This window comes from Electrophorus electricus, chromosome 17, assembly GCF_041902795.1.
Source record: "Electrophorus electricus isolate QZ-2024a chromosome 17, ASM4190279v1, whole genome shotgun sequence".
Taxonomy (NCBI): Eukaryota; Metazoa; Chordata; class Actinopteri; order Gymnotiformes; family Gymnotidae; genus Electrophorus; species Electrophorus electricus.
Window position 1 is genome coordinate 16,980,001 of NC_137513.1, and position 24,268 is coordinate 17,004,268.

Genomic DNA, 24,268 nt, shown 5'->3' on the forward strand with positions numbered 1-24,268 from the left:
CCATTCTCAACTTTGAGCAGCATTTGCTGCCTTTCATTGTTCCCACAGTCTCCCACACATACGCGCCGACATGCACACACACAACCACCCACCCACAACCACACACACACACGCACACCCACACCCACACACTCATACAATGGAAGGTGTTCTAGCTCCAGGCAGTCTGTCGTCCGTGCATTTCCCATAGATTACCTAAACAAACAACCTAAAAATAATCTCCTCACTCTGCTACCTCTTTCCACGACCTGGGACCTACTCTTTTAACAACTAGCTCATATGGTAACACACACACACACACACACACTCACGCAGATGTACACAAACACAGACACATTTTCATTAGTATCTTTAACATCTAGTGTGTGTGTGTGTGTGTGTGTGTGGCGTGTTACAGCTTCATGCTGACTGTCAAGTAAGCGTGTGCATGCATGCTGTGGCAAGGCTCCATGTGTCCCTGAGTGTGTGTGTGTGTGTGTGTGTGTGTGCTTGAGGATGGATGCAAAAAAAAAATGAAAATAAAATAAATAAATAAATAAATTTTATATATAGATATATGTGTGTGTGTGTGTGTGTGTGTGTGTGTGTGTGTGTGTGTGTGTGTTTTATATGTACACACTGAGGCTTCTCTAGGACTGCTATAAGTCAACTGTGCATGTCAGTGAATGGCATGCAGGGGTCACATGATCCATCTCTCTCCATGGCTTCACATAGCTAGTGGAAAAATGTATGTGTGTGTGTCTATGTGTGCGTGTGGGTGTCTGTGCGTGCATTCATGGATGGGTGGTTGTGCAGTTGTGGGTGCATGCACATGTGTTATGCGTGTGTTGAGCATATATTAATGTGCTGTATGTGCCATGTATTATTGATTGCTGTGTCCCCTGTGGGGTCAGTGGTCATAAAACTACATTGTGGGACTGTGTTATTCACATAGTTTGTGTGTCTAACCACAGTATAGATTCATGTAGATTGACCAAACATGACCTTCAGCTCACCTTATCCTTACCCTACCATACCTTTTTTTGCAACATGTATTTGTAAAACTTTTTTTTTTCAGAAGTGCTGCATGTGTGTGTGTGTGTGTGTGTGTGTGTGTGTGTGTGTGTGTAAGGATTGTATTAACATATCCCATTCTGCCACACACTTCCGGTTGAAAAAGAGCATAAGTCCAGCCCTCTCACTTCTAACAATACCAGCACTTCCTGCCAAATACACACCCTGCCTACCTCTAGTGTGCACACACACGCACACACACACATGCACACACACTTTTGCATTTCTTTTTTTGTGGAGGTTTTCCATTAGGCTGCATCATAAAAACTAAACACTGCTATGCCTAAACTTAAACCTAGCCATAAACTTATCGTTGTTAATACAAAATATTAATATTCATTACAAATATTAATTTTACCCTTAAGAGGACTAATGTAATATGTTTAAAACACAAAATGCTCATGTTTACATTCATCATTAGGATGTTTACATTCATCATTTTTTACCATGACTACTGGTAAATTTTACCTACAAAGGTGGCACACCACATTACCATATGGTTTCAATGTGTAAGGCAATGATATGTGATGTTTTTTGAATATTACTACAAAATATTTCAGTACTAATATTCAGACAATGAATTTGCTGTTACAAAGCCTTGACCAAAAAGCACTTATTGTTATACCACACTCTCACATTACATCACATTCTCTAGTTGTTGGTTTTTTTTCTCCAGTAATTCTATTCTTTAATATTTGTAACATATCAAATACATCAAAATATTTTCTATACACATCCTATCTGATATGGTACAATCCCCTCCTCCCATGCCAGGGTGTAATAGATACTTCTAGTGATAATCTCATTGTATCTACTGGGAAATTCCATTATTTGAACTAGGGGTGAGACGTGGGACTACATGTTAAGGAGAGTCTGGAGTTTATTTAATTTCAGGAAGTCTAGTCTTCTAACAAATTCAAAACCTCAAAACAAATCCCTATATGTAAAGACGCACTCGACACAACAATGCCATAGAAAAAAATAACAAAACATTCATATAGAGAATATGTTTGTGTTGTATTTTCACAGACGCCAACTTTGGGTAAATGCCTCTGTTCTTTTGGGTAAAATGAGTAATTGGTATTTAAAAAAAAGAAAAGCCAAAGTTTTCAAAATTCCCAACAATGTAATTATTTAGTCCATTTTATACTATATTATAAATTATGCATTTGGCATTTGAAGATATAGATGCTATTTACTGAGTGAAACATATATTTTATTAGTGTTTTTGTTTGTATGTTGAGAGGTTTTTACTTTTAATCATTCATGTGTGATTTGTGGTGCAGACAACACCGAGATGCCAAGTGGCTGGGTCAGACAGCGGAATGATGGATGTCTTCCTTTGAGAGAGACGCCAGTTTGAGTACCTGTCCAGCCTGGTCCTGAAACAGGACTCATTTGAAATGCCCCTTGGGTTTGGAGAGACTTCTAGAGGCTTTCTGTTAGTGTTTCAACTCCGTTGTACGAGCCTGTGTGTGTGTGTGTGTGTGTGTGTGTGTGTGTGTGTGTGTGTGTGTGTGTGTGTGTGTGTGTGTGTGTGTGTGTGTGAGAGTGTGTGTAAGCAGGGAGTTAGAAGACTTTAGCCAGTTGTACTTGCGTTGAAGCACTCTGAAGTTTAACTAGCTCTCGTGCCCTGTGAAGGGAGGTCAAGGTTAAGATGAGGGGTGAGCGTTTCATCAATCATAGTGATCAGCCTCGCTGGCCGCATGCTCCTCGTTCATCACACTGATACCCGCGTTGGTTGCCGGGCATGGATCGTTGTTAATTAGTTACTAGATCCTGGTAGCTGCCACAAATGGGAAACCTTTGGATGTCTCGTTTAGCAGTGTTTGTGTGTGTGCGTTTGTGTGCACGCACAAATGTGTTTGCGTGTATGTCTGAATCGGTTGAAACCAAGTATCACTCTGGCTTTTTTTTCTACACACAGAGAAAGAGGGAGAGGCAGAGGGAGGAAGAGATTGTAGGTTATTTTGTTGTAAATGGGCTTGTTCTTGCCCTGAGGTGAGGAAACCAATCTCCGTGGTTTTGTGTGTAGAGCAAGGCTGAGCAGGCCCCTGACTCTCCAGCACGCACGTCGCCAACCTCACGTTGGCCGTGCGAGCGAATCTCACTGTGTCAGTGAAGTCAAACTCCTTGGTGACAGAGAAAAGAAAGAAACAGCCAGAAAGCAAGCTAAAAGAGCGAAACAAGAGACGTGGAGCCATATTCTCCCCCATTGTCTGTCCAGAGCAGAGCCGGACAGGTTTCTTAGCAGTATGCTTTTGTAATTTAAGTGCCATTTTATTTTGGAATTCCTGTTGTTAATGGTTTACATGCTTTTTTTCTTTGCATGTGTGTGCGTTTGTGTATATGTGTGTGTGTGTGTGTGTATGTGTGAGAGAGAGCGAGAGAGAGAGAGTGTATGAATGAATGTGTGTGCATGCATGGAAAAAAACAAAAGGTCTCTTTAAGCCAAGATGGAAGCAGACAGCAAAGGAAAAAGGGAGATGATAAAGAAGAGAGGATTTAGCGGGAGAGATTAAAGCACTGAAAGAAGGGATGAGGGGATAGAATGGATTGTGTCCCGTTATGAGAACATGTCCTTTTAAAGATATACTGCAGCAGAGAAAGCAGAGGAGGTGACTTTGTCCACCACAGCTCCACAATAATGAAAGCCTGACAAGCACTAGAAAGACCTGTGTGTGTGTGTGTGTGTGTGTGTGTGTGTGTGTGTGTGTGTGTGTGTGTGTGTCTGAGTGTGTGTGTGTGTGTGTATGTGTGTGTGTGTGTGTGTGTGTGTGTGTCTGAGTGTGTGTGTGTGTGTGTGTGTGTGTGTGTTTATCTTGAAACTCCACTCGCAAAGTTTTTCCTGTCATTTTAACACTAGATGGTATGGAGATTGTATGGAGATACTCCCTGCTTGTGTCTGGGTCCACGTGGAAGCACATGAAGTATACTTGGCTGCAAAGGCGTTAGGGTATAGTGCTGAAACGGGGATGTGACATTCAAGGAGATAAAGGTGTGTTTGTCTGAGTGTGTGTGTGTGTGTGTGTGTGTGTGTGTGTGTGTGTATGTGTGTGTGTGTCTGAGTGTGTGTGTGTGTGTGTGTGTGTGTGTGTGTGTCTGAGTGTGTGTGTGTGTGTGTGTGTGTGTGTGTCTGAGTGTGTGTGTGTGTGTGTGTGTGTGTGTGTGTGTGTGTGTGTGTGTGTGTGTCTGAGTGTGTGTGTGTGTGTGTGTGTGTGTACATGACAGTATGTTATTTGCCTTTGCAGGAGGTGTCAGGGCTTATTGTGCACTGCTCACGGAAGGTTTGACTTCCATAATTAAAAAGAGAAAGAGATGCAAAATGTGAGTGAGGGAAATGGGAAAAGATAGATAGATAGATAGATAGATAGATAGATAGATAGATAGATAGATAGATAGATAGATAGATAGATAGATAGATAGATAGATAGATAGATAGATAGATAGATAGATAGATAGATAGATAGATAGATAGATAGATAGATATTGAACAGCTGAAATATTGTTTACTCTACCTCTGTGGAGTGTTAGTTGTTGTTGTTGTTGTTGTTAGGACTGGTTAGAGCATAGATACGGCTGGAATATAAATCAAAATATTTTTCAGCCTTTAGCAACAATCTAGAATAATCTTTGTTAATAGTTTAAGCAAGTGCAATGTAAGCTGTTCTCAAATGTTTCTGAAAACATTAGAGTCATAATAAACAAATCTCTCTCTCTCTCTCTCTCTCTCTCTCTCTCTCTCTCTCGGGTCATTATAGAAGGATGAAGCCTGGGGTTTGTAATTCATTGGGCTTAAGCAACATCTACTTCTGTGTTGAGGAGAATCAAAGAGATATTTAAGGCCCTTAGGTGCAAGTTGTGTGTGTGTGTGTGTGTGTGTGTGTGTGTGTGTGTGTGTGTGTGCGCGTGCGTGTGTGTGTGTGCGCGTGTGTGTGTGTGTGTGTGTGTGTGTGTGTGCGCGTGCATGTGTGTGTGTGTGCGCGTGCGTGTGTGTGTGTGTGCGCATACGTGTGTGTGTCTGTGCGCGTGCATGTGTGTGTGTGTGTGTGTGTGTGCACGTCTGGTTTTGACTGGGTGTGGCCACGCATGCTTGTGGTTTACTTGCTCAAGCTCAAATGTGAGTCTGCATTGCTCATGAGATTGTTTCACTCTCTTGAATGAATGTGTTTACACACCGGGATTGCCTGCACCGAGTCCTTCAACAGACTGACCACCATGACTTGTGGATTGTCTGAAAGAGAGTGAGAATGAGAGGGAAAGAGAAAGTAAGACACACACAGAGTGAGAGAGAGAGAGAAAGGTACAAAGATTAAGAGAACATCAGTGTGTCCTGACTCTTCAGTCTCATTGTGTCACGTTAATGACTCACCGAGTTCAATTCCCTCACAGTTAAGTTCTGAACACCAGGATTACCGAGAGACACAGCAAGAGAGAGAAAGACAAAATGAGAAGGAAAGAGAGAAAGACAAAAGGAGATGAGGTTCCCTTCTGGGGCCAAGTCAGGACAGAGGAGGCCAGGAATTGGAGGGCGGGACACTGAGTTTGTGTTCAGGAGCTTTGAGTGTGTCTTCAGTGGTGAGGGAGGGAATGTAACAGCAGGGAAAGTGAGATGAAAGAGACATAAAATGTGAGATGGAGTGAAAAACAGAGGAGCTGATGCTACATTCCTGCAACATCAACCTTCCACAGACCCCCTCCACCCCACTCCCCAGCACACACACACACACACACACACACTCACACACACACACACACACACACACACAGGGCAAGTTCACGGCCATGCAGCGATTAAACCAGTTAAATATTTAATTCTCCTTCCCCACTCTTAAAGGTATGCAGAGTAAGGAGACACTAAACATCTAAATATGTATAGGTTAATCAGAGAGCATGGAAGGGGTGTGTGTGGGGGGGAGTGTATTTGTGTGTGTCTGCCTGTGTGTGCATTATACACTTCTCCATGTCATGCTGTGAAAATACAGAGCATTCCTTATACATCCTCTATCTGCCTCCTCTACGCCTCCTCTATCTGCCCCCCCCCCCACCCCCACGGCCACCCCCATGGCCCCATCACCCCTTGTGCCTGGGTTCACCTCCGCCCTCATCTTACAGTTCTCTTTAAACAGGCTGCAAGATTTCTGTCGCTTTTTTCCTCAGACAATAACCGTATGTACAATGAGAGCTTTTTTATTACACACTGTTAAAGGGTGTAAGGGTTATGAAATGCTTTCTTACGTACTTTTCGGTATCTTTATATCAACCGTGTGGAGGATCCCTCTGTTTTCACTATTATCAGTATTTTTTGTGCTAATGCCTTCCTTCTCTCTCTCTCTCTCTCTCTCTCTCTCTCTCTCTCTCTCTCTCTCGCTCCCTTTCTTTCTTTCTTTCTCTCCCTCTGCCAGTATGCAAGCTGGGCTATTACAGGTCCTTGTCTACTGATGGAAGCTGTAGTAAGTGTCCTCTCCACAGCTACTCAGTGAGGGAGGGAGCCACAGCGTGTGACTGTGACAAAAGTTTCTACAGATCTGAGACTGACCCACCATCCATGCCCTGCACCCGTACGTTACACACACACACACACACACACACACACACACACACACACACACCCTGCACACAAAAACACACATAACCTGCAACTGTTCATAGACATCCACACACATGTGCACGCACACGCACGCGCACACGCACATGCACACACGCACGCTCACCCACACACTCTCACCCATCCACCCACACACAAGGACACAAACGCACACAGACACACAGACACCTTGTTGGAATGTTTCAAATTTCACATTGTTACATTGTTAACTGTAAGCATGTGTGATGTGAGATATGTGTGTGTATTGGTGTGTGGGAATGCACGTGTGTGCGTAGTTACATGTGTGTGATGTTGTGCACCGGTGTGTGTATGTGTGTGAGAGAGAGAGTGAGAAAGTGCAAGATAATCATTAACTTAGAGAGAAGATGCTGAATGAGTGTAAAGCTGTCAGCATGAACAAATGCCACCTAAAATATCCTCCAGCAGATAAGAGCAGAGCAAACATGCAATTTCTGCCCCTCTTAAACCCAGACAGCTCCCAAGCTTTACAAAGAACAATAATGATGCGTTCTGGACTGGAAACGACAAATATGCTGAATATCAGAAAAGTTTCTAATCAGTTTCACTGTTTCACTGAGAGAGCGTTATCTGTGAGCACTAGTCAGAACTGAGCAGCCGTTCTCTCTCACTCGCTAATCAAGATTGTGGAATGCAGCTGGACACGTGTGTGTGTGTGTGTGTGTGTGTGTGTGTGTGTGTGTGTGTGTGCATGTGTGTGTGCATGTTATTGTGTTTTAATATAGTGTCTGGAATCTCTCCTTATTAAATTGCTCTGCAATAAAATCACAAGGTGAATGTTCTTCAGACTCCCAAGTCAATAAACGCCATTGCACCAGAGAGAATTATCTCCATGTGTCTGACACACACACATAAACACACAAACCTAAACTATGGGATGTGTTGCTGTGTTTGCTAAAGCCCTATAGAACAGAAGGTGTACATCAGATGTTCAGGTAAAATCGCGAGTCAGGAGTTTTACAACAAGAGTTGCAGATATACCTTCACTCATTTAGAAACGAGAACACATCACACAGCTCCGTGATAGGACTGTGTGAGAGGAGTGTGTGTGTTCAGTTTATGGATAACAGCTGCTTGTCTAATTAGAGAAATGAATTTGAATATGGGCCCATCCCTCGTCTTTTCTGCTATCACTTTATTGTCCCCCTATGTCTTCCCAGACGGGTGTGTCCCACAATCTCCCCTCTTCTGACCTCCCTCTCTCTCTCCGTCTGTCCCTCCCTATCTCTGTCCTCCTTGCTAATGTTCGGCTCCGGTCCTTTCACTGAACAGACATTATCCTGCCCTTCTCTTCCTTCTCTCTTCCTTCTCTCTTCCTTCTCTCTTCCTTCTCTCGCTCTTTTCCTCCTTGTGTATCCTCCACTCAGTATGCAGAGAAAGGGTTATGGCACACAAAGGTTAGGTTACAGCACACGCACACACACGCACACACACACACACTCAAACCTGCACACACATTAACACGCATAAACTCACATATGCACACACACATTCACACACACACTCTCGCACACATAATCCCACATTCACACACACACACACACTCAAACATGTACACACACATTAACACACATACACGCACCCATGCACACACACATTCACACACACACTCTCGCACACACAATCCCACATTCACACACACACACACACACACACACACACAATCTATAGAGCTTGCAGTTAAGAGCATAGAAAAGGTTCAATTTTGAGCGGTTTTGCTCTGAATCTTTAAAACATACACACAGACATACACACACGAAACCCGAGAGAAAAATGCACACACATGCACGAATGCGCACATGCACTTACACACACATGCACACACACTCATGTGCACGAACACCTAAAGCTCAGAATCCATTATACACATGCAACTGGAAACACCCATTGTTCTGAATGAATGTTACACTCTCACTCACAAAGCCATTATTCAAAATCCAGACCTACTGCCCAGAACTTGTGTTGTATACACACACGCACGCTCTTGTGGACACGCACGCACTAAGCGGCCAGCCTCTCTCTCCATCTCAGGCCCCCCATCAGCCCCGCAACACCTGATCTCCAACGTGAACGAGACGTCCGTGCTGCTGGAGTGGAGCCCACCGGTGTTCTCGGGCGGACGCCAGGACCTCGCCTACAATGTGGTGTGCAGGCGTTGTGCACGTGAGCCAGGCCGCTGCGGCCCGTGCGGCGACGCCGTGCGCTACTCACCCCAGAGGCTCAGCCTACGCTCCACCCGTGTGTCCGTGCACCAGTTACAGGCTCACACCAACTACACCTTCCAGATCTGGGCGGTGAATGGGGTGTCCAAGCTGGAGCCCGACCCTGAGCAAGCCGCCTCCATCACGCTCACCACTAACCAGGCTGGTGAGGAAGTGTGTGTGCACCATGAGAGTTTGTGTGTGTGTGTGTGTGTGTTTGTGTGTGTGTGTGTGTGTGGGGGGGGGGGGGGGGGGTGACCGAGATTATGTTTCTAGCTCATTTCAAAGTTAAATTTTTTTTCTGAGGGAAGATCAATTTCACCTTCCTAATTTTGCCTCTGGAGAACTTTTGTCTGACTTCCTTGGTCCATCAGCACACACACACACATACACACACATGCACGCACGCATACCCATTTGGGGAGTCTTAAACATGCGATTGTGATTTGATCATGTTTTACTCTGTGTATGACAGAATTGTTTTTCCTGTTAACCCAGAATCACTCATCTTTACTTTCATATTATCTCACCACCCCTGAAACACACACGCATACGTGCACACACAAACGCACACACAAACACGCTCAGGTTCACGCAGGCTTTGCCAGATGCTTGACATTGGAGATTTACTGCAGTCTATGTATTGTTCAGAGTGTATTATATCGTGTGTTTAAGAGCATGCGTCTGTATGCACTCTTGATGGTGTGTTGGGTTTCCATCCGAAATGGAGTGCGAGGTAGAATTCCGGAATCCTCCATTACGATCCCCTCGTGTAAATCACCCTGGGGCGTAATACCGGGCGGGGGCAGGGTGCAGATTGTAGGGTGTAGTGAGGGCATATCAGCTTCAATGAGCTTTTAACTCATGCAAGACTTTTGAAAAAACTTTTTGGAAAGAGATCTCCCATGCAAAAGTGTGTGTGTGTGTTCACCCACGTGTGACGCCGTTGTGTTGTTTAGCCGCGGTTAGAAAGGCTTCCGCCTTCTCACGCTGGAAGCAGGAGAAGAATGAGATAAAAAGTACAGCATGCTCCAAGGATGATGCTGGAACAATGAACTGGGGAATCTCTGGACAGCAAGTCGTGGGGGTGTTGGCGAGAGGGAGGGGCCACACTGTTGTTTATTCATAACCGAGTTTTGAATAGTCATGTCGCCTGCTGTGCATATTCTTTGTGCATTTTCTGCCTACACTCTCTGGAGAATCTATAGAAAATCTGAGGGGCACATGTGGGGCTTCTAGTGTATCCTTTCACACACACACTGTATTTTATTCATCCAACATTTGGATTTCCCCAGCTGTCTTAAACAGGCAACTGTGATTTGATCATGTGTTTTACTCTCTGTAGGACAGAATCGTTTTTCCTGCTAACCTAGAATCTCTCATCTTTACTTTCCCATTATCTCACCACCCCTGAAAACACACACACACACACACACACACACACACACACACACACACTCCACTCAACTCGATTACAAACCCATATCTGTCAGAGCAGGCTGAATGATGGATGTGTGTGTTATAGGAGAGTGTGTTGGGGGTCGAGGGGTGCATTGACCCCTGGGTTTTGGACTGGAGGGGGACTCGTCTCGGGGTCCCACCGGGGAACCCCTTAAATCGTGTTTAGCCTGTCGACCTTGGCAGAGCAAGATGGATCTCTGTAGCAGAAAATGGCTGCCATCATGTTGTTCTCACTGCTGGTGCCGGGGTCTAATTGTTTAACACACAACACTTGAGACTGAGAAGAAAGAGCTGTTTCAACCACACACAGTCTTACACAACACACACACACACACACACACTCACGCATGCACACACACATGCACACTGACATATATATGCTCACAGACTTAAACGATTTGGGTAGTTCAAATCATTTAGAAGTCTGTGTCTGTTAAGTCCAGATTAAATAACAGGAGCGTCATCTAAAATTCCTGAGTTTCTTTGTGAACTGCTGCCTCAGTAATCAGCAAAGTAACACAAAAGCGACACAGTAAGCGTCTTATGTTTGTGTATTTTGTTGCTTTAATTGATGCTTGCTGGGCTGCAGAAATGCTCTTGGCATTTGCATTTAGTTGCAAGGAGGCGTCCAGGAGTGTCCTGCAGTTTAGCGGAACCTGGGACAGACACCATCCGCACGTGTGCCAGCAGCGAACGGCGTATCGCCTTTCAGCACCTCCCTCACGTGTCGAGGAGGTCTGTGCGGTGTGGTGGGCCAGAAACTGAGACCACGCTCCCCTGCAGTCTCGTTTAAGCCCCTCTGTTTGACTTTCTCAGCCCGAACAAAACGGGGTTTAAGGCAAAAACAAAACCCTCACACAAAAGCGGCCTTAGCTTTCAAATACTGCAAAAAGCTTAGAGCGAGAGAGAGACAGATGTAAAACATTCTAAAAAGCCAAAGAGCCGTTCCTCCCCTTCCTCACACGCTTTGTGTCTGTGAGAGAGAGCAAGCCAGCAGAAATGAAAGAGGGGACAGTCAGCGATGGCATAGTCTGAAAACATTCAAAAGGGGGCTGGTTCCTCACACCAAACGTCAAGGGTGACTTGGGCTTACATGTAAGCCACTGTTATTTAGAACTCCCTGACAATATGGTCATCATCTTTACTTTTAACGGTCCTGAGAGCCGTGCACGTTTACTGTGTGTTTAAGAGGCCAGGGAAGAACAGCACGCTATTGCAGTGCATCCCAATAAACAGGCACCAGGCCAGTTCAAGCGCAGTAATACAATGTGTTTGGTAATTTGGTATCTTGGGAAAAACGTGATGAAGGCAGGTGACCACGCTCCTGAGGTCTATGACAGAACAGCATCTCACGCATAGGCATATCTGTTTTTTAATTTAAAATGACATTTTAGCAATGATTACGGTGTGTATTAGCTATATTCAAATATTTTCATTACATTTTAACGATACTCCAGCAATAGTGAAACGTGACATTTTTGTAATTAATATCATTACAGGAATTTTTATTTTTTATTTTTTATCCCTTCTCTAGTGAAGGTATGTGCTTTTTAGAAGTTTATTCTAGTATTTTTGCTTTTAATGTAGTATTTTATATATATTTTGTATTCCCTATTATTGTTTTCAGTATTATATTTCAGCTATTACTTTTAATGGTAATGATCATTTTTATTTAGTTTTTATTTCAAATATTTTTTATTTCTGTTAAAATATATTCTGTTCTGTTGTATTTTATATTCCATTTTTTTCATTTTCATTTTTTATTTCAGCTACCCTTTGCACTAAATTCTCTCTCCTGCCTTTTCTTCCTGCAGCTCCATCGACAGTGATGTCCGTCCAGAGTAAGGATGTCACTCGTGACACTCTCACTCTGTTCTGGCATGAACCTGAGAAGCCCAATGGAGTCATCCTGGAGTACGAGGTCAAATACTACGAAAAGGTGAGAGGCATCGTGGAAAAGGTAGTTTGTAGGCCCTGACTCCTGAAGACATCCAAAGACAGGGGTGTTGACAGGACAACCATCGGACATCCTTAACAGTGAACGTACGTTCCTTCTCTGTTCTTCCGATCTCCCTCACTCTCCTTTCTGGCTCTCAGGAGCAGAATGAGAGGAGTTATCGCATAGTGAAGACCGCATCGCGTAGTGTAAACATAAAGGATCTGACCCCGCTGACATCATACGTGTTTCACGTTCGCGCGCGGACCGCTGCAGGCTATGGAGACTTCAGCGCTCCAGTTGAGGTCACCACAAGTTCGGGTTAGTGTGAAACACACGCTCCACGCAAAACACACACATTCAGTGTGGAGCGCATACTGCCTGCTCGGTGAAAAACCCATTCAGTCACCTGTGTTGTGCTTTATTCATCCAAGCAGGATGAATTTTTTTTTGCTCATTTTAATATTTTACAGACTGAAATGTCTTCAATTCTGTGTGATTAAAAAAATGGCACAATCATATTTATGCACAGTACTGTGTGGGCAAAATACATCAGCATCTCAGTTAAAATGTAAATTAATGAGATTAATGAGAATCAAATATGAATTAAAAAAATAACACAAAGAACATTGAATTTTAAAATTAAATAATACCAAATTAGATCAAATTACATAAAAAAATATGTTTCACTCTCTCGCTCTCTTTTTCTTTATATCTCTATTCCTCTCTCAGTGCCATCCCCTTTGGTGGGAGAAGGCATGAGTCCCACCATGCTGATGCTGTCTGTGGGCGGAGTCGGAGTCGCTCTCCTCATCCTCGCTTGCACCTTCATCATCACCAAGAGGTGAGAACTGAAGCCGTGCAAATGCACGTCTGTGTGTGTGTGTGTGTGTGTGTGTGTCTGTCTGTCTGGGTTTGAAGGGACAGTTTACACATTACACAACTATTTGATGCTGGCGGCTCATAAATAAGCTGTTTATTTTCAGGAGAGCCAAGTACAGAAAAGCCAAGCAAGACGAAGAAAAACGGCAGCCAGGTACAAACCATTCCAGCCTAATTGCTCATTTCCGGGACCCAGAAGGAGCTGCGCTCCTAGTTGTTCTTGGCTGGATCTGGATCTGGCTCTTATCTGGTTCTGAGGATCCAGTTAAAACCCCCTGCTGGGTCTTTCTCTAACAAGCCAGTTTTTCATACTGGAACAGTAAAATCTTAAAGGCTTAACTGTAACATACAGCATGTACCGCTACTATTATCTCCTCATGGGGATCGTTTGTTTTGGCTGTTTGTATGATTTAGCTGTTTTTATGGCTGTATAGGAGTAAGGATCTATGTGGACCCTTTCACCTATGAGGACCCCAACCAGGCCATCAAAGAGTTCGCTAAAGAGATCGATGCTTCCTGCATTAAGATAGAAAGGGTCATTGGCATTGGTAAGGCATACTAATCCTTCTCCCTGGGTGTATCTCCTGGCGGGCACCACATGAGATGAATCTGTTTAAATGGTGTGCAACTGTAGGAGAGTTTGGTGAGGTGTGCAGTGGTCGCCTGAAGTTTCCCGGAAAGCGTGAGATCTGCGTGGCCATTAAGACGCTGAAGGCAGGCTTCACAGAACAGCAGAGGCGGGACTTCCTGAGCGAGGCGAGCGTCATGGGCCAGTTTGACCACCCCAACATCATCCATCTGGAAGGCGTGGTCACAAAGTGTAAGGCAAAACTTTATCATGAGCTCTTTAAATGGGCAAATCAAAGTGAAAAAATAAAAGCTAAAGCAATAGGTTGGTGGCAAATTTCAATTATTGTGTGTGTCTGTGTGTGTGTGTGCGTGTGCGTGCATGTGTGCGTGCGTGCGTGCACTTGTATTTGAATATTTGTTTGGAACACAGAGCCTTTGTAATAATCTAAGTGTCCTAAAAATACAGCAATTTTCAGTTTTTTAAAGAAAAAATTGCAATATGTGGGCATGTGCATTTATAGCTCTGCACACTGAAGGGAAAAAAAAAACTTTAACCTTACTTTTTACAAAGACAAGCAGCACACACACACACCCATACACACCCACCCACCCACACACACACACACACACACACACACACACACACACACACGCACACACACACACACACACACGCACTCTTCTTGTTTGGCTTCCAGATGCCATAGATATTGTAAAAAGCACCAAAGATCCAGTATACTTTCAGAGCCATTAATCATATTGTCACACCTAAATGTGTTTTTAGGTGTTCGACCCTCACCCTATATCTACTACTCTATAGCCTGCAGCACTATCAGCTCTGTGTGTGTGTGTGTGTGTGTGTGTGTGTGTGTGTGTGTGTGTATGTAGGGCTAGGGTCAGTAAGTGGTGTGGACTCCTAATGTGTTTGGGGGGTTGGGGGTCACACTGTTACCTTATATCTACCACTCTGTAGCACACAGCCTCACAGAGACTCTTTAGTACTGTGTGACCACGTTGTTTCTCACATTAGGTTTCCTTTCAGCCTTTAAATAATGTGATGTGAAAAGCGCACAGCCAAAATCATCTTTCGAAACCGTGTCTTCGTCGTATGGACTGCTAGTCCTCTCGTTCTGGCTGTGGCAAAGTTCCCAGCTGAAGCAAGGCTTTAACTTTGACTTGCTTGTATGAATTTGGATCAGAACTTCTTCCATTTCCAAAACTTTTATGCATTTTTATTCAAAATGTATAGAAAAAGAAAAGGCAGTTCAGCTGGACAGAAATGTGTTTATACAGTATAATTAGCTGAGAAACATGTAGGCTAGAGATTACATGTTGGTTGCCTTTTAGGTTAAGGAACAGAAATAATTAAAATAAATTAATATGTTTTTTTCTTACTAAAATACCCCCTCAGTAAAAATGCAGCAGCAGACTATAATAATAATAATAATTATTGTTGTTGTTATCATCAATTCTTCTTATTGGTGATTCTACCAAGTTTATTTTATTTAGTAGTATTTGTAGTTTATAGCAACAATACACTAGCTTTGCAGTGTACTGCACAAACATTCTTCTATGTGTATTTGGGAGAGGGTTACTGTTGGCAGTTCTGTTGTAAGTGTGTACTTGTTAGAGTGTTTTGGTGAATGTGTGTGTGTGTGTGTGTGTGTGTGTGTGTGTATGTATGCGTGTGTTGAACTGAGTTCTGAAATATTAAAAATATTACAAATGCTGGACTGCTGTGGCGGTCGTTGTATTATAAATGTACATTAGAGGGTGATTATGAGAATGTTAGCTTGTATTATTTTACGGCTGTGAGAGTTTTACGGTAAGTCCTATGTGAGTTCTATATGTGTTTGTGAGAGTGCTAAAGTGAGTTTTAGTATATGTGTTGTGAGAGTGTTGCGGGGAGTGCTGTCAGTACTATGTGATTGTGAGTTCTATAGTGCATGTGCACTTTAAGGTGAACAAGCAAATAGTTCAGATTTATACCTCTAATGATTCACTTTACCTTTCCTTCAGACATAAAACATGACTTGCTATAACAACTTCACAAATTGGCACATTGGTCTTTTATGTATGGTATATTTTTGTGGGATATTACTTATATCTTAGTAACCTGTACCAGTTGCAGCCAGCTTGCAACATCAAAAGCTTTAATTATTTATGATTCTTTGGTCTGATTAAAATATTTAATATTTAGAAACAGGTAAAAATGGCTCTATGAAAATGATCAGTGGTTTAATTTTCATCTCTCAAATGTCCCTCGGAAACCACAAAACCCCTTCATAAGTCTACTGTTCTTTGTTAGGGCAATGAATTTGAATGCTTCATTTGCATAATGTAAATGCCCGCGAATTAAAGCTGAGTATGCAAATGAGGCCACAGCGAGAGCTCATCCCACACTTTTACCCCAGTCGGCTGCACTTTCGTCCGAAGACTTTGTGCTTTCTGCTACGCTTTTTATCGTTTCATTAGAATTTTTTAGGTTTTATACATTTTTGTTCGTGTCTCTGTATTTGGCTCTTAAAGCATATTTATGATTCATTAACCAGTGATGAGGGGTTATGCCTTGTGAAGTTCAGTGCCAAATTTATCCATTTTTCACACACATAACCACGCATAGTTAATGGAGGATTTGCATTTTAATTCAGGAGACGAAAGGGGGTGTGGCTGGGAATGGCAGGCAGGGAAGACGCAAGGTCAGAGTTCAGCTGCTCCTCTGGCCCTTGTGAGGATCTGTCAGTCAAAACTGACTGAAGGTCACATGAGAGGCCAGCGCCAACAAAGATGGCTGACAATGCGTCTGGCTGGATTGCCGTAGCGACACTTCCTCCTCACGAATGCACCATTAAGCAGTTGTCACTCAGTGGGGCCACGTGCACAAGAGTGGCTGCAATTCCGGTGTTGATTCTTTCTCAAATAAGGGGACATTTGTCAATTTTGTGGGTTTGTGTATGTGTCTCTCAGTGAGTATATATGTCTGGGGTTTCTTAGCCATTTTGCAGTTTGGCATGAATCCTATTTCTAACACCTAACATTTGACGTAAGTGTTGCTGATAGCTGTAACATACTATTTGTAACTGTCTCTGTGTGTCTCCTGTGTTATTTAGGCAAACCAGTTATGATCATCACTGAGTACATGGAGAATGGCTCTCTGGATGTGTTCCTCAGAGTAAGTCTGAAGAGTCCATCTGCCTACCTTCATACAGAACAATCTTCTTTTTCTGCACCATCCTGCAAGCATTGGGCATGGTGAATTATGCTGATGGTGACCTTTGACCCACAACCTGGCTCTCACCCTACTGTCTGATTTTTTTATTTTTCGTTTTTTTTTATGTGCCCCGGTAACTACAGAAGAACGACGGGCGTTTCACAGTGATCCAGCTGGTGGGCGTCCTGCGGGGCGTTGCCTCGGGCATGAAGTACCTGTCAGACATGAGCTACGTGCATCGTGACCTAGCTGCCCGTAACATCCTGGTCAACAGCAACCTGGTGTGCAAGGTGTCTGACTTTGGCATGTCCCGAGTGCTGGAGGAGGAGCCAGAAGGAGCATACACCACCAGGGTAAAAAAAAAAAAAAAAAAAAAAAGAGCAAAAAAAACCATGTGTCTCTTTCTACTGTTGCACCCTTGTTCTCCTGTTTATGTTAATTGCTTTGGCTGTAGCATAACTTGGAACCTGTTTCAGGCTAATAGAGCAGCATTGGACCGAAGTGCAGAAACTGAGAGGGAGAGAGAAGGAGAGGCTGTGTGTTTGTGAAAATGGGAGCGAGAGAGAGAGAGAGAGAGAGAGAGAGAGAGAGAGCAAGCGAGCGAGCATGCCAACGTGTGACTGAGAGCAAGAAATACTGTGGAATAAGTGGAAAGTGGAAACAGATTCTGAAATAAAGACAGAATCAGAGGGAAACTGAGATAGCAAAAACAGTAAAATACTCAGTATCTGTGCATTATCACATACATGTTCCTGTCAATCACAGGGAGGAAAGATTCCAGTTCGCTGGACTGCCCCCGAGGCCATTGCCTACAGAAAGTTCACCTCAGCCAGTGATGTGTGGAGTTACGGCATTGTCATGTGGGAGGTGATGTCATATGGCGAGCGCCCATACTGGGATATGAGTAACCAGGATGTAAGTAAATTAGCTTAATGGTTCTACAAATTTAAAAAAATTTACACTGCACATTCAAAATGTTTTGATATGCAGTAATGTTTTTGGTTATATACAATATTTGTTCTTAATATACTTAATGTATGATGCTTAATGTACTGACTGTAAATTTCTCAAACTTAATACAATTTCTTTACAAGTTTTGTGGCAGTCCATTCAACATTTGACTTCTCAGTGGACAAACTAAGAATAGCTTGTAAGAGACAGGTGGCTCAGTTGCTGGAGATAATATAATTCAATTAAAAATGATAGTAATTATTATATTAATATAGTAATTAAAATTGTTATTCAGTCAATATAATATGAGAATTGAGGACCAATTATGTAAATTTCTCAAATATAGTGTTTTCAATATTTCACTTCAAATGGTGCTTGGCCCTTGTGAATGTAATATTAATTCATACGAATGCATTTGAATGAAGTATTTTAGTTTTGTAAATATTATGAATGTAGTATTCCAAATATAATGAATGTTGTCTATGCACCGATGTTCATATAGCTTTAGAGTTTAGTGTTAACGTACTTTGTAGAAAACGTAGATCATGTCAGCAAAGCTGTGCACTGTGCGTGGCAGGTGATAAAGGCGATAGAGGAGGGTTACCGCTTGCCTCCACCGATGGAGTGCCCAGTGGCACTGCACCAGCTCATGCTTGAGTGCTGGCTGAGGGAGCGTGCGGAGCGGCCCAAATTCAGCCAGATCGTCAACATGCTGGACAAACTGATCCGCAATCCGGCCTCGCTCAAGCGGACCGGAGGGGAGAGCAGCAGGTGGCACGTGTTCAGCACACACACATACAGAGCCAAATAAATAATACACGCAGACATTCAGCAGACACAAACACATGTAAAGACATGCGCATGCTTACTCGCACACACTGACGCGTAAAAACACACACACAGTCGCATGCAAGAACACATACACACGAACACGTACTTTTTTTCCCCCCAAGATCTAACCCTAACGCTATTTGTTATAGGACCTAATCCTAAACCTAAACCTAATCCTAAACCTAATTTCACCTCAGTACTCCGAGAGAGATTTTTTAAAGCTTTACAGATTTAAAACAAAAATGGTCCAAAAAACACTTTGCCTGCTCAGGATTATTTTTGCCATTCCTGCCAAAGCGAATTTTACAATTTTAGTTAGAGATATTTTTTGTATTTTACTTGTAACAGGGGAGGATGCAAGATGCAGAGGCCACCCATGACGAAATAAATGTTTATTAAACACAAACAAAAGAAACGATAAATAACACTGAATGCGAACAACACAAAACAATACAACCGCTAAACAGGTTTACTCAAAATATCAGTAATACAACACCTACACAGAACCTTAAATATACACGTTAACAATGTAGAATAACGGAGAGGTGTGGCAATAAAGCCACACACACACACACCCACATACACACACACACACACACAAATACACAATGTCACACAAACAGGGAGTCTTGGAGGAGGGGGCCGTGCTGTGACATTACTGCATAGTGAGGACATGAAAAATCACATAAGCACACATTTTCACCAAAGTAGCATAGTGTAGTTTTTTTTTTTATTGCTTTCTGATAATGAGCCATTTGCTTACAGGCCACGCCCATCCATGCTAAACCACACCCCCCCTGTAGAACAGTCCCTCTTGCTTGGTACAGTGGAGGAATGGCTGAAGACTATAGGTCTGGAAAAATACAGAGAAAACTTCATTACAGGTGGATATAGCAACTTGGAGAGTATTATATACATGAATCAAGAGTGAGTATTATTACATGCACACACAAACACAAATACACACACACACACACACACACACACACACACACACACATTTTTTCTAATTTTTTTTATTGGTCTTTACAGAGATTTGGCCAAAATCAGAATTTCATCCAGCACACATCAGAAGAAAATCCTGAGTGGTCTCCAAGAAATCCGATCGGGAATACAACAAATGCAAGAGAGAAAGGTTCCCGTCTGATCTGTGGCAGGGAATAAAACTCACTTTTCAACCCAACATGAATGACAATATGAGGAATGGATATGATACTTTACTTATTCATGCACTTTAAAATCGATATGGACAGGACAGAAGACAGTGGAATAGTGTAACTTTTCCATGGACTACCCTGCATCTCCTGGAGAATTGGCACTTGTCTATGCCTGAACTTCCTTGCAGGTCCTTTGCAGCTGAGGATTTCTCATGTGGCCTATTGCCAATACTGAAAGCTGGTTACTGAACCTCTTGAGGCTTATGAGATGCAGAAAAAGATACTGATATAGATTCTGGATGTTGACACTTCTCTGAATCTGCCACTGGCTCTAGAGACTGCCAAGGTGTGATTTAGACTGTGAGGTGCATTCCTTTTGAGTGCTGAATTTTTTTATTTTTTTTTTGGTTTTGTTTGAGAAAGGAAAGCAACATCACCCCCTCAGGTCATCATCTGAATGGCACACTTGTCAATGGATACAAGTAATTCCTCTGTTCGCTTGCTCCATCAAATTCAAAATTTAATTTCTACTGGAGTATGTGACTCAGGATGCAAATAATTTGATTTAATATATGTAATTGACTTTTCGTCTCCTGGACTTTTGAGTACTGTTTTTAGAAAGCATGGTCATCATTTCAAAAACATTACAAGTTCATCCATGAACAAACAGGCAATATGCAGCTCACTAGGACAGGTGAATACAGGTATGCTGAGCTCTGAAGTGACTAGAGTCTACTTTTACTTCAGTTTCTTAGTAAGAATTATGTACAGAAAGAAATTCCTAAGCAGTTGTCTCTCTGTTTAATTTTTTATATTTATTTCCCTTTCTTGCAGCATTATGCCACGTTTAAAGAGTTTCCTCTGGCTCCATATTGTTCAGTGATGAGACTACAGTGAGACGTTCTGAGAAATCATCAATTATCATCTTGCTATTACACTGTAATTCACCAGTGGACATCTACAAATGTTATACATTGTTTTTCCAAAGACATATGAAGGTTAAAGTCGAAACACTTGAAAGGAGATTCTCAGTTCACATTTATTCATTCAGTTTAAAATGTACCTAAAAGAACTGATTTGATTTTATAGCAACAGTGTGCTGGTCTTGGCATTTATAGTTAATAGGTTTTAGAGGTAAATGTCCCCATTGGAATAAGAGCGGGGCTGCAATATAAAAACATGTACTTAAACCTAAAAATTAGAACAAAATCAGTTCTTAATATGGTGACTCTTTGTAAGGAGGATTCTTTGAGTTTTTGAGGGCCAAAATTAGAATTCCAAAAAGTCCATTTATATGCTCCTTAAAAGTGATGTAGATAAAATCACATCAAAATCCCCAGTGCCCTTGATATGTTTATGAAAAATTGTTCCTCAACAAGTTAGCTATTTCACAAACCCTTTCAGGTGTTTCCATCCAGCGTTTAAGTAATTTCATCAATCCAACTTGTTTTGGTAAGTTTGCCCACTAAATCATATATTTTATAAGCCAGTTTGCCTTAAAAGGTGTTCACAAAGATTAAGCCTAGTTCTTGACTGGAATTGGACAGGTTAGTGTATTTCAAGGCCCTCACTAAGGATGCACTAAACAGTTTACACACATATATATATATATATATATATATATATATATATATATATATATATATATATATATATATATATATATATATATATATGTACATTAAACAGTATTGCTTTGCTGCAAGATAAACATATTTTGTGAAATGCCAATGGAAAATCTCTTTTCAACAATATGCAAATGTGAAAGGAGAACTGAATGTATTATATAAATGTGGTATTTTCTATTAAAATGAACAACACTGACCGTAACCCAGCATAATGCAATAACACTCCTTAGGCGCACGCTTCCAGTATGTGATTTATTCATCTAGCTCGAAATGTTTCTCTTCCTTTTGTTTTTCCATGTTATGGATGAATTTAGGTACATGTAACTTATGAGTTTTATTTATGAAATTTTGTATCTAGTTTGTAAAATAAAGGTAAAAATAAAGAAGCAGTGTGGATTTCTGATTAATGTTCACAGACAAGACTTTAAAAAGACGTCTTAATATAACCAGCACCTCGAGAACAGCTTTACAAGTTAAAAAAACTTTCTGTGGTTCTATTGTAGTTTAAATCATGTGCAATCCATGGTGCCAGAGAGCAGATCCCAGGATTTATAATGTCATAATGCAGCAGATGTGAAGGACTTGTCCCGAGGGCTTCAGACAGAGCAGAGACATCATCTTCTGCAACAATAAATTTCAGCAGCCTGCCCAAAGAGGTTGTTTGTTTGTTTTTGTTTATCGCTTGTCAGGTATTCAGTGGATAGTTGCTGGCAAGCCACTCTGCACTCAACAGCATCACGGACATGTATAAAGACCTCTGCTATGCTTGATCAACTTGTACCAATTTATTATGCCCAGCCAGGTCACTATCATGTCAGTGTTAATGATGTGTTGAGAATGGTCTGCCACCCAAAGAGTTGAGTGACGTACTTCCCAGTGACAAACAGGGTAGAGGGTGGCTGTTGAACTCTGACAACAGTTGGGCTACAGTCTGTAATTATACATTTATACAATGGGCCTGGTTACTTTATTAAGTGGCTAATTACTTAATAGGTGAGTGTAGGTGCAAGGTAGGTGTTTCTAAAGCATGTGGGGAGTGTATTTCTGCACGTTTTACCAAGCTCTTACATCATTGTGGTGTCACTAAAAGAGCTAATTGCAAAAAGTCAAAGTAAATAACTAGAAGATAGAAAGATGGCCAAGATTTTCAACATTTTCAGTATTATTTCAGAATAGGTAATCTAATCTATGAATTGATACAGTAAAGAGTTGGACGCTTTCAAACCTGTGTATTTCCCCAGTCCCACAGAAAGCAGCTTCACTCATGAATCCTTGAAGCCACTAACTCTCTAATGTATGAAAACTCATACTGAGAACTGAGTTCAGAGCTACACCACTTTACTTAGTGTTGTCATACTCATTTATAGGACAGAAAACCATGAAAGACTGCTTTTTAATTTACATTGTATGATATTCAACTTACTGACCAATATGTGTGTGTAAAATACTTTAGAAATTAAGAAATGTGGTCACTCATCAAAATACTAACTTACTTTAGCATCTGAAGTCTGCAGTGGGTTCTCATAAGAGCTTTACTATTGAAACTACTGGTTGATTTATGGTCAGATCCAAAAGTTTCAGGTGAGAAAGGATTGATCTCAGAACTGATGCTAGAGATGAAATGGCTGTAAAAGGCATTATAGTTCATTGTGGGATTATTTCATTCTAGTAATTCTCTGTTTTATCTGGCATACCATAGAGAAACCAAATTGAAGGATATTAAACAGAAGAAGATAGCTAGGTCCTTAAGGTGGTTCATTTTAATCCAAGTTTAGCATTGTTTTGAGTAATTCATGTCAATTTAAATTCCATTTTTTACAAATTCTTAGATAAATTGCACGTAAATTAGTAGTATCAGGTTTACAGTTTGGATTCTCCAGTCCAGTAGCAAGCAGCTTCACTCCTGCTTCTCATAGCTCATTGTTACAGTTACAGTGTTTTCAGGCTTGAATTTGGATACAGTGCTGAACCCAGTACTGCCCAGCTCTCTGCTGTTAGGTTATAGTTCTATCTAAAAAAAAAAAAAAAAAAAAAAAAAAGATTTATATGGGAATAGCCAAACTTTATCAAGGTTTAATTGACATTCAGTAAATTGATAGGCTACATATGGTTTATCCCAATTGACACTCATAATGTCCTTACTATAAATCACTTTAGTGTTTCTAGTTTGCATGAAGCTCTCTTTAAAGCATTAGAAAGCCCTTTGACTCCTGAGTCTTCTGTGTTGTTCTGGCACAGATCCAGTTCCCTCAGGTGTGAAAGGACTGCAGTCAGAAAGCCACAGCCCTCAGCTGTAACACCACGGTTACTCAGCTGTAACACCACGGTTACTCAGCTGTAACACCACAGTTACTCAGCTGTAACACCAGTTACTCAGCTGTAACACCACGGTTACTCAGCTGTAACACCACAGTTACTCAGCTGTAACACCACAGTTACTCAGCCTACTGAGAGAAGAGTCTGAACAGTTCCAATTTTCATTCATTTATTCTTTGAAAGAATAGTAAATTTAATGTACTATTTTTTATAGAGTAGATTTTCTGTTGCCTGAAACAGTAGGCACATTTGTGAATATGTGAGTTTAATGAATGCAAATATCTGCATTTATTAAGAGAAGCATACTTTTTTTTTTTTCCTACAGCTTGGTATTGTATTTCAGTACAGTGAAGCGTCACTCCAGTTTTGCACATTGTTGTGGCTGTGGACCACTTCCCTCATTGGTGAAATATAGTGGAGAGCCAGGAAAAGTACTTCACAACAT

At 41.7% G+C, this 24,268-nt stretch overlaps 1 protein-coding gene across 1 annotated transcript in view; it reads left to right on the forward strand.

The window, feature by feature from the left end:
* Positions 1-21,893, forward strand: part of epha4l (eph receptor A4, like) — a 32,937-nt gene extending 11,044 nt beyond the window's left edge. Inside the window, exons 4-18 of the mRNA XM_081699994.1 lie at positions 6,459-6,614; positions 8,711-9,046; positions 12,156-12,280; positions 12,439-12,598; positions 13,010-13,121; positions 13,264-13,313; positions 13,594-13,707; positions 13,794-13,979; positions 16,840-16,901; positions 17,084-17,293; positions 17,706-17,855; positions 18,469-18,662; positions 19,488-19,649; positions 19,755-20,583; positions 20,714-21,893. Of these exons, the coding sequence (XP_081556120.1) occupies positions 6,459-6,614; positions 8,711-9,046; positions 12,156-12,280; positions 12,439-12,598; positions 13,010-13,121; positions 13,264-13,313; positions 13,594-13,707; positions 13,794-13,979; positions 16,840-16,901; positions 17,084-17,293; positions 17,706-17,855; positions 18,469-18,662; positions 19,488-19,649; positions 19,755-19,869 (2,132 nt within the window). The 3' untranslated portion in view covers positions 19,870-20,583; positions 20,714-21,893. The remainder of the gene's footprint in view (positions 1-6,458; positions 6,615-8,710; positions 9,047-12,155; positions 12,281-12,438; positions 12,599-13,009; positions 13,122-13,263; positions 13,314-13,593; positions 13,708-13,793; positions 13,980-16,839; positions 16,902-17,083; positions 17,294-17,705; positions 17,856-18,468; positions 18,663-19,487; positions 19,650-19,754; positions 20,584-20,713) is intronic.
* The last annotated feature ends 2,375 nt before the right edge of the window (positions 21,894-24,268 follow it).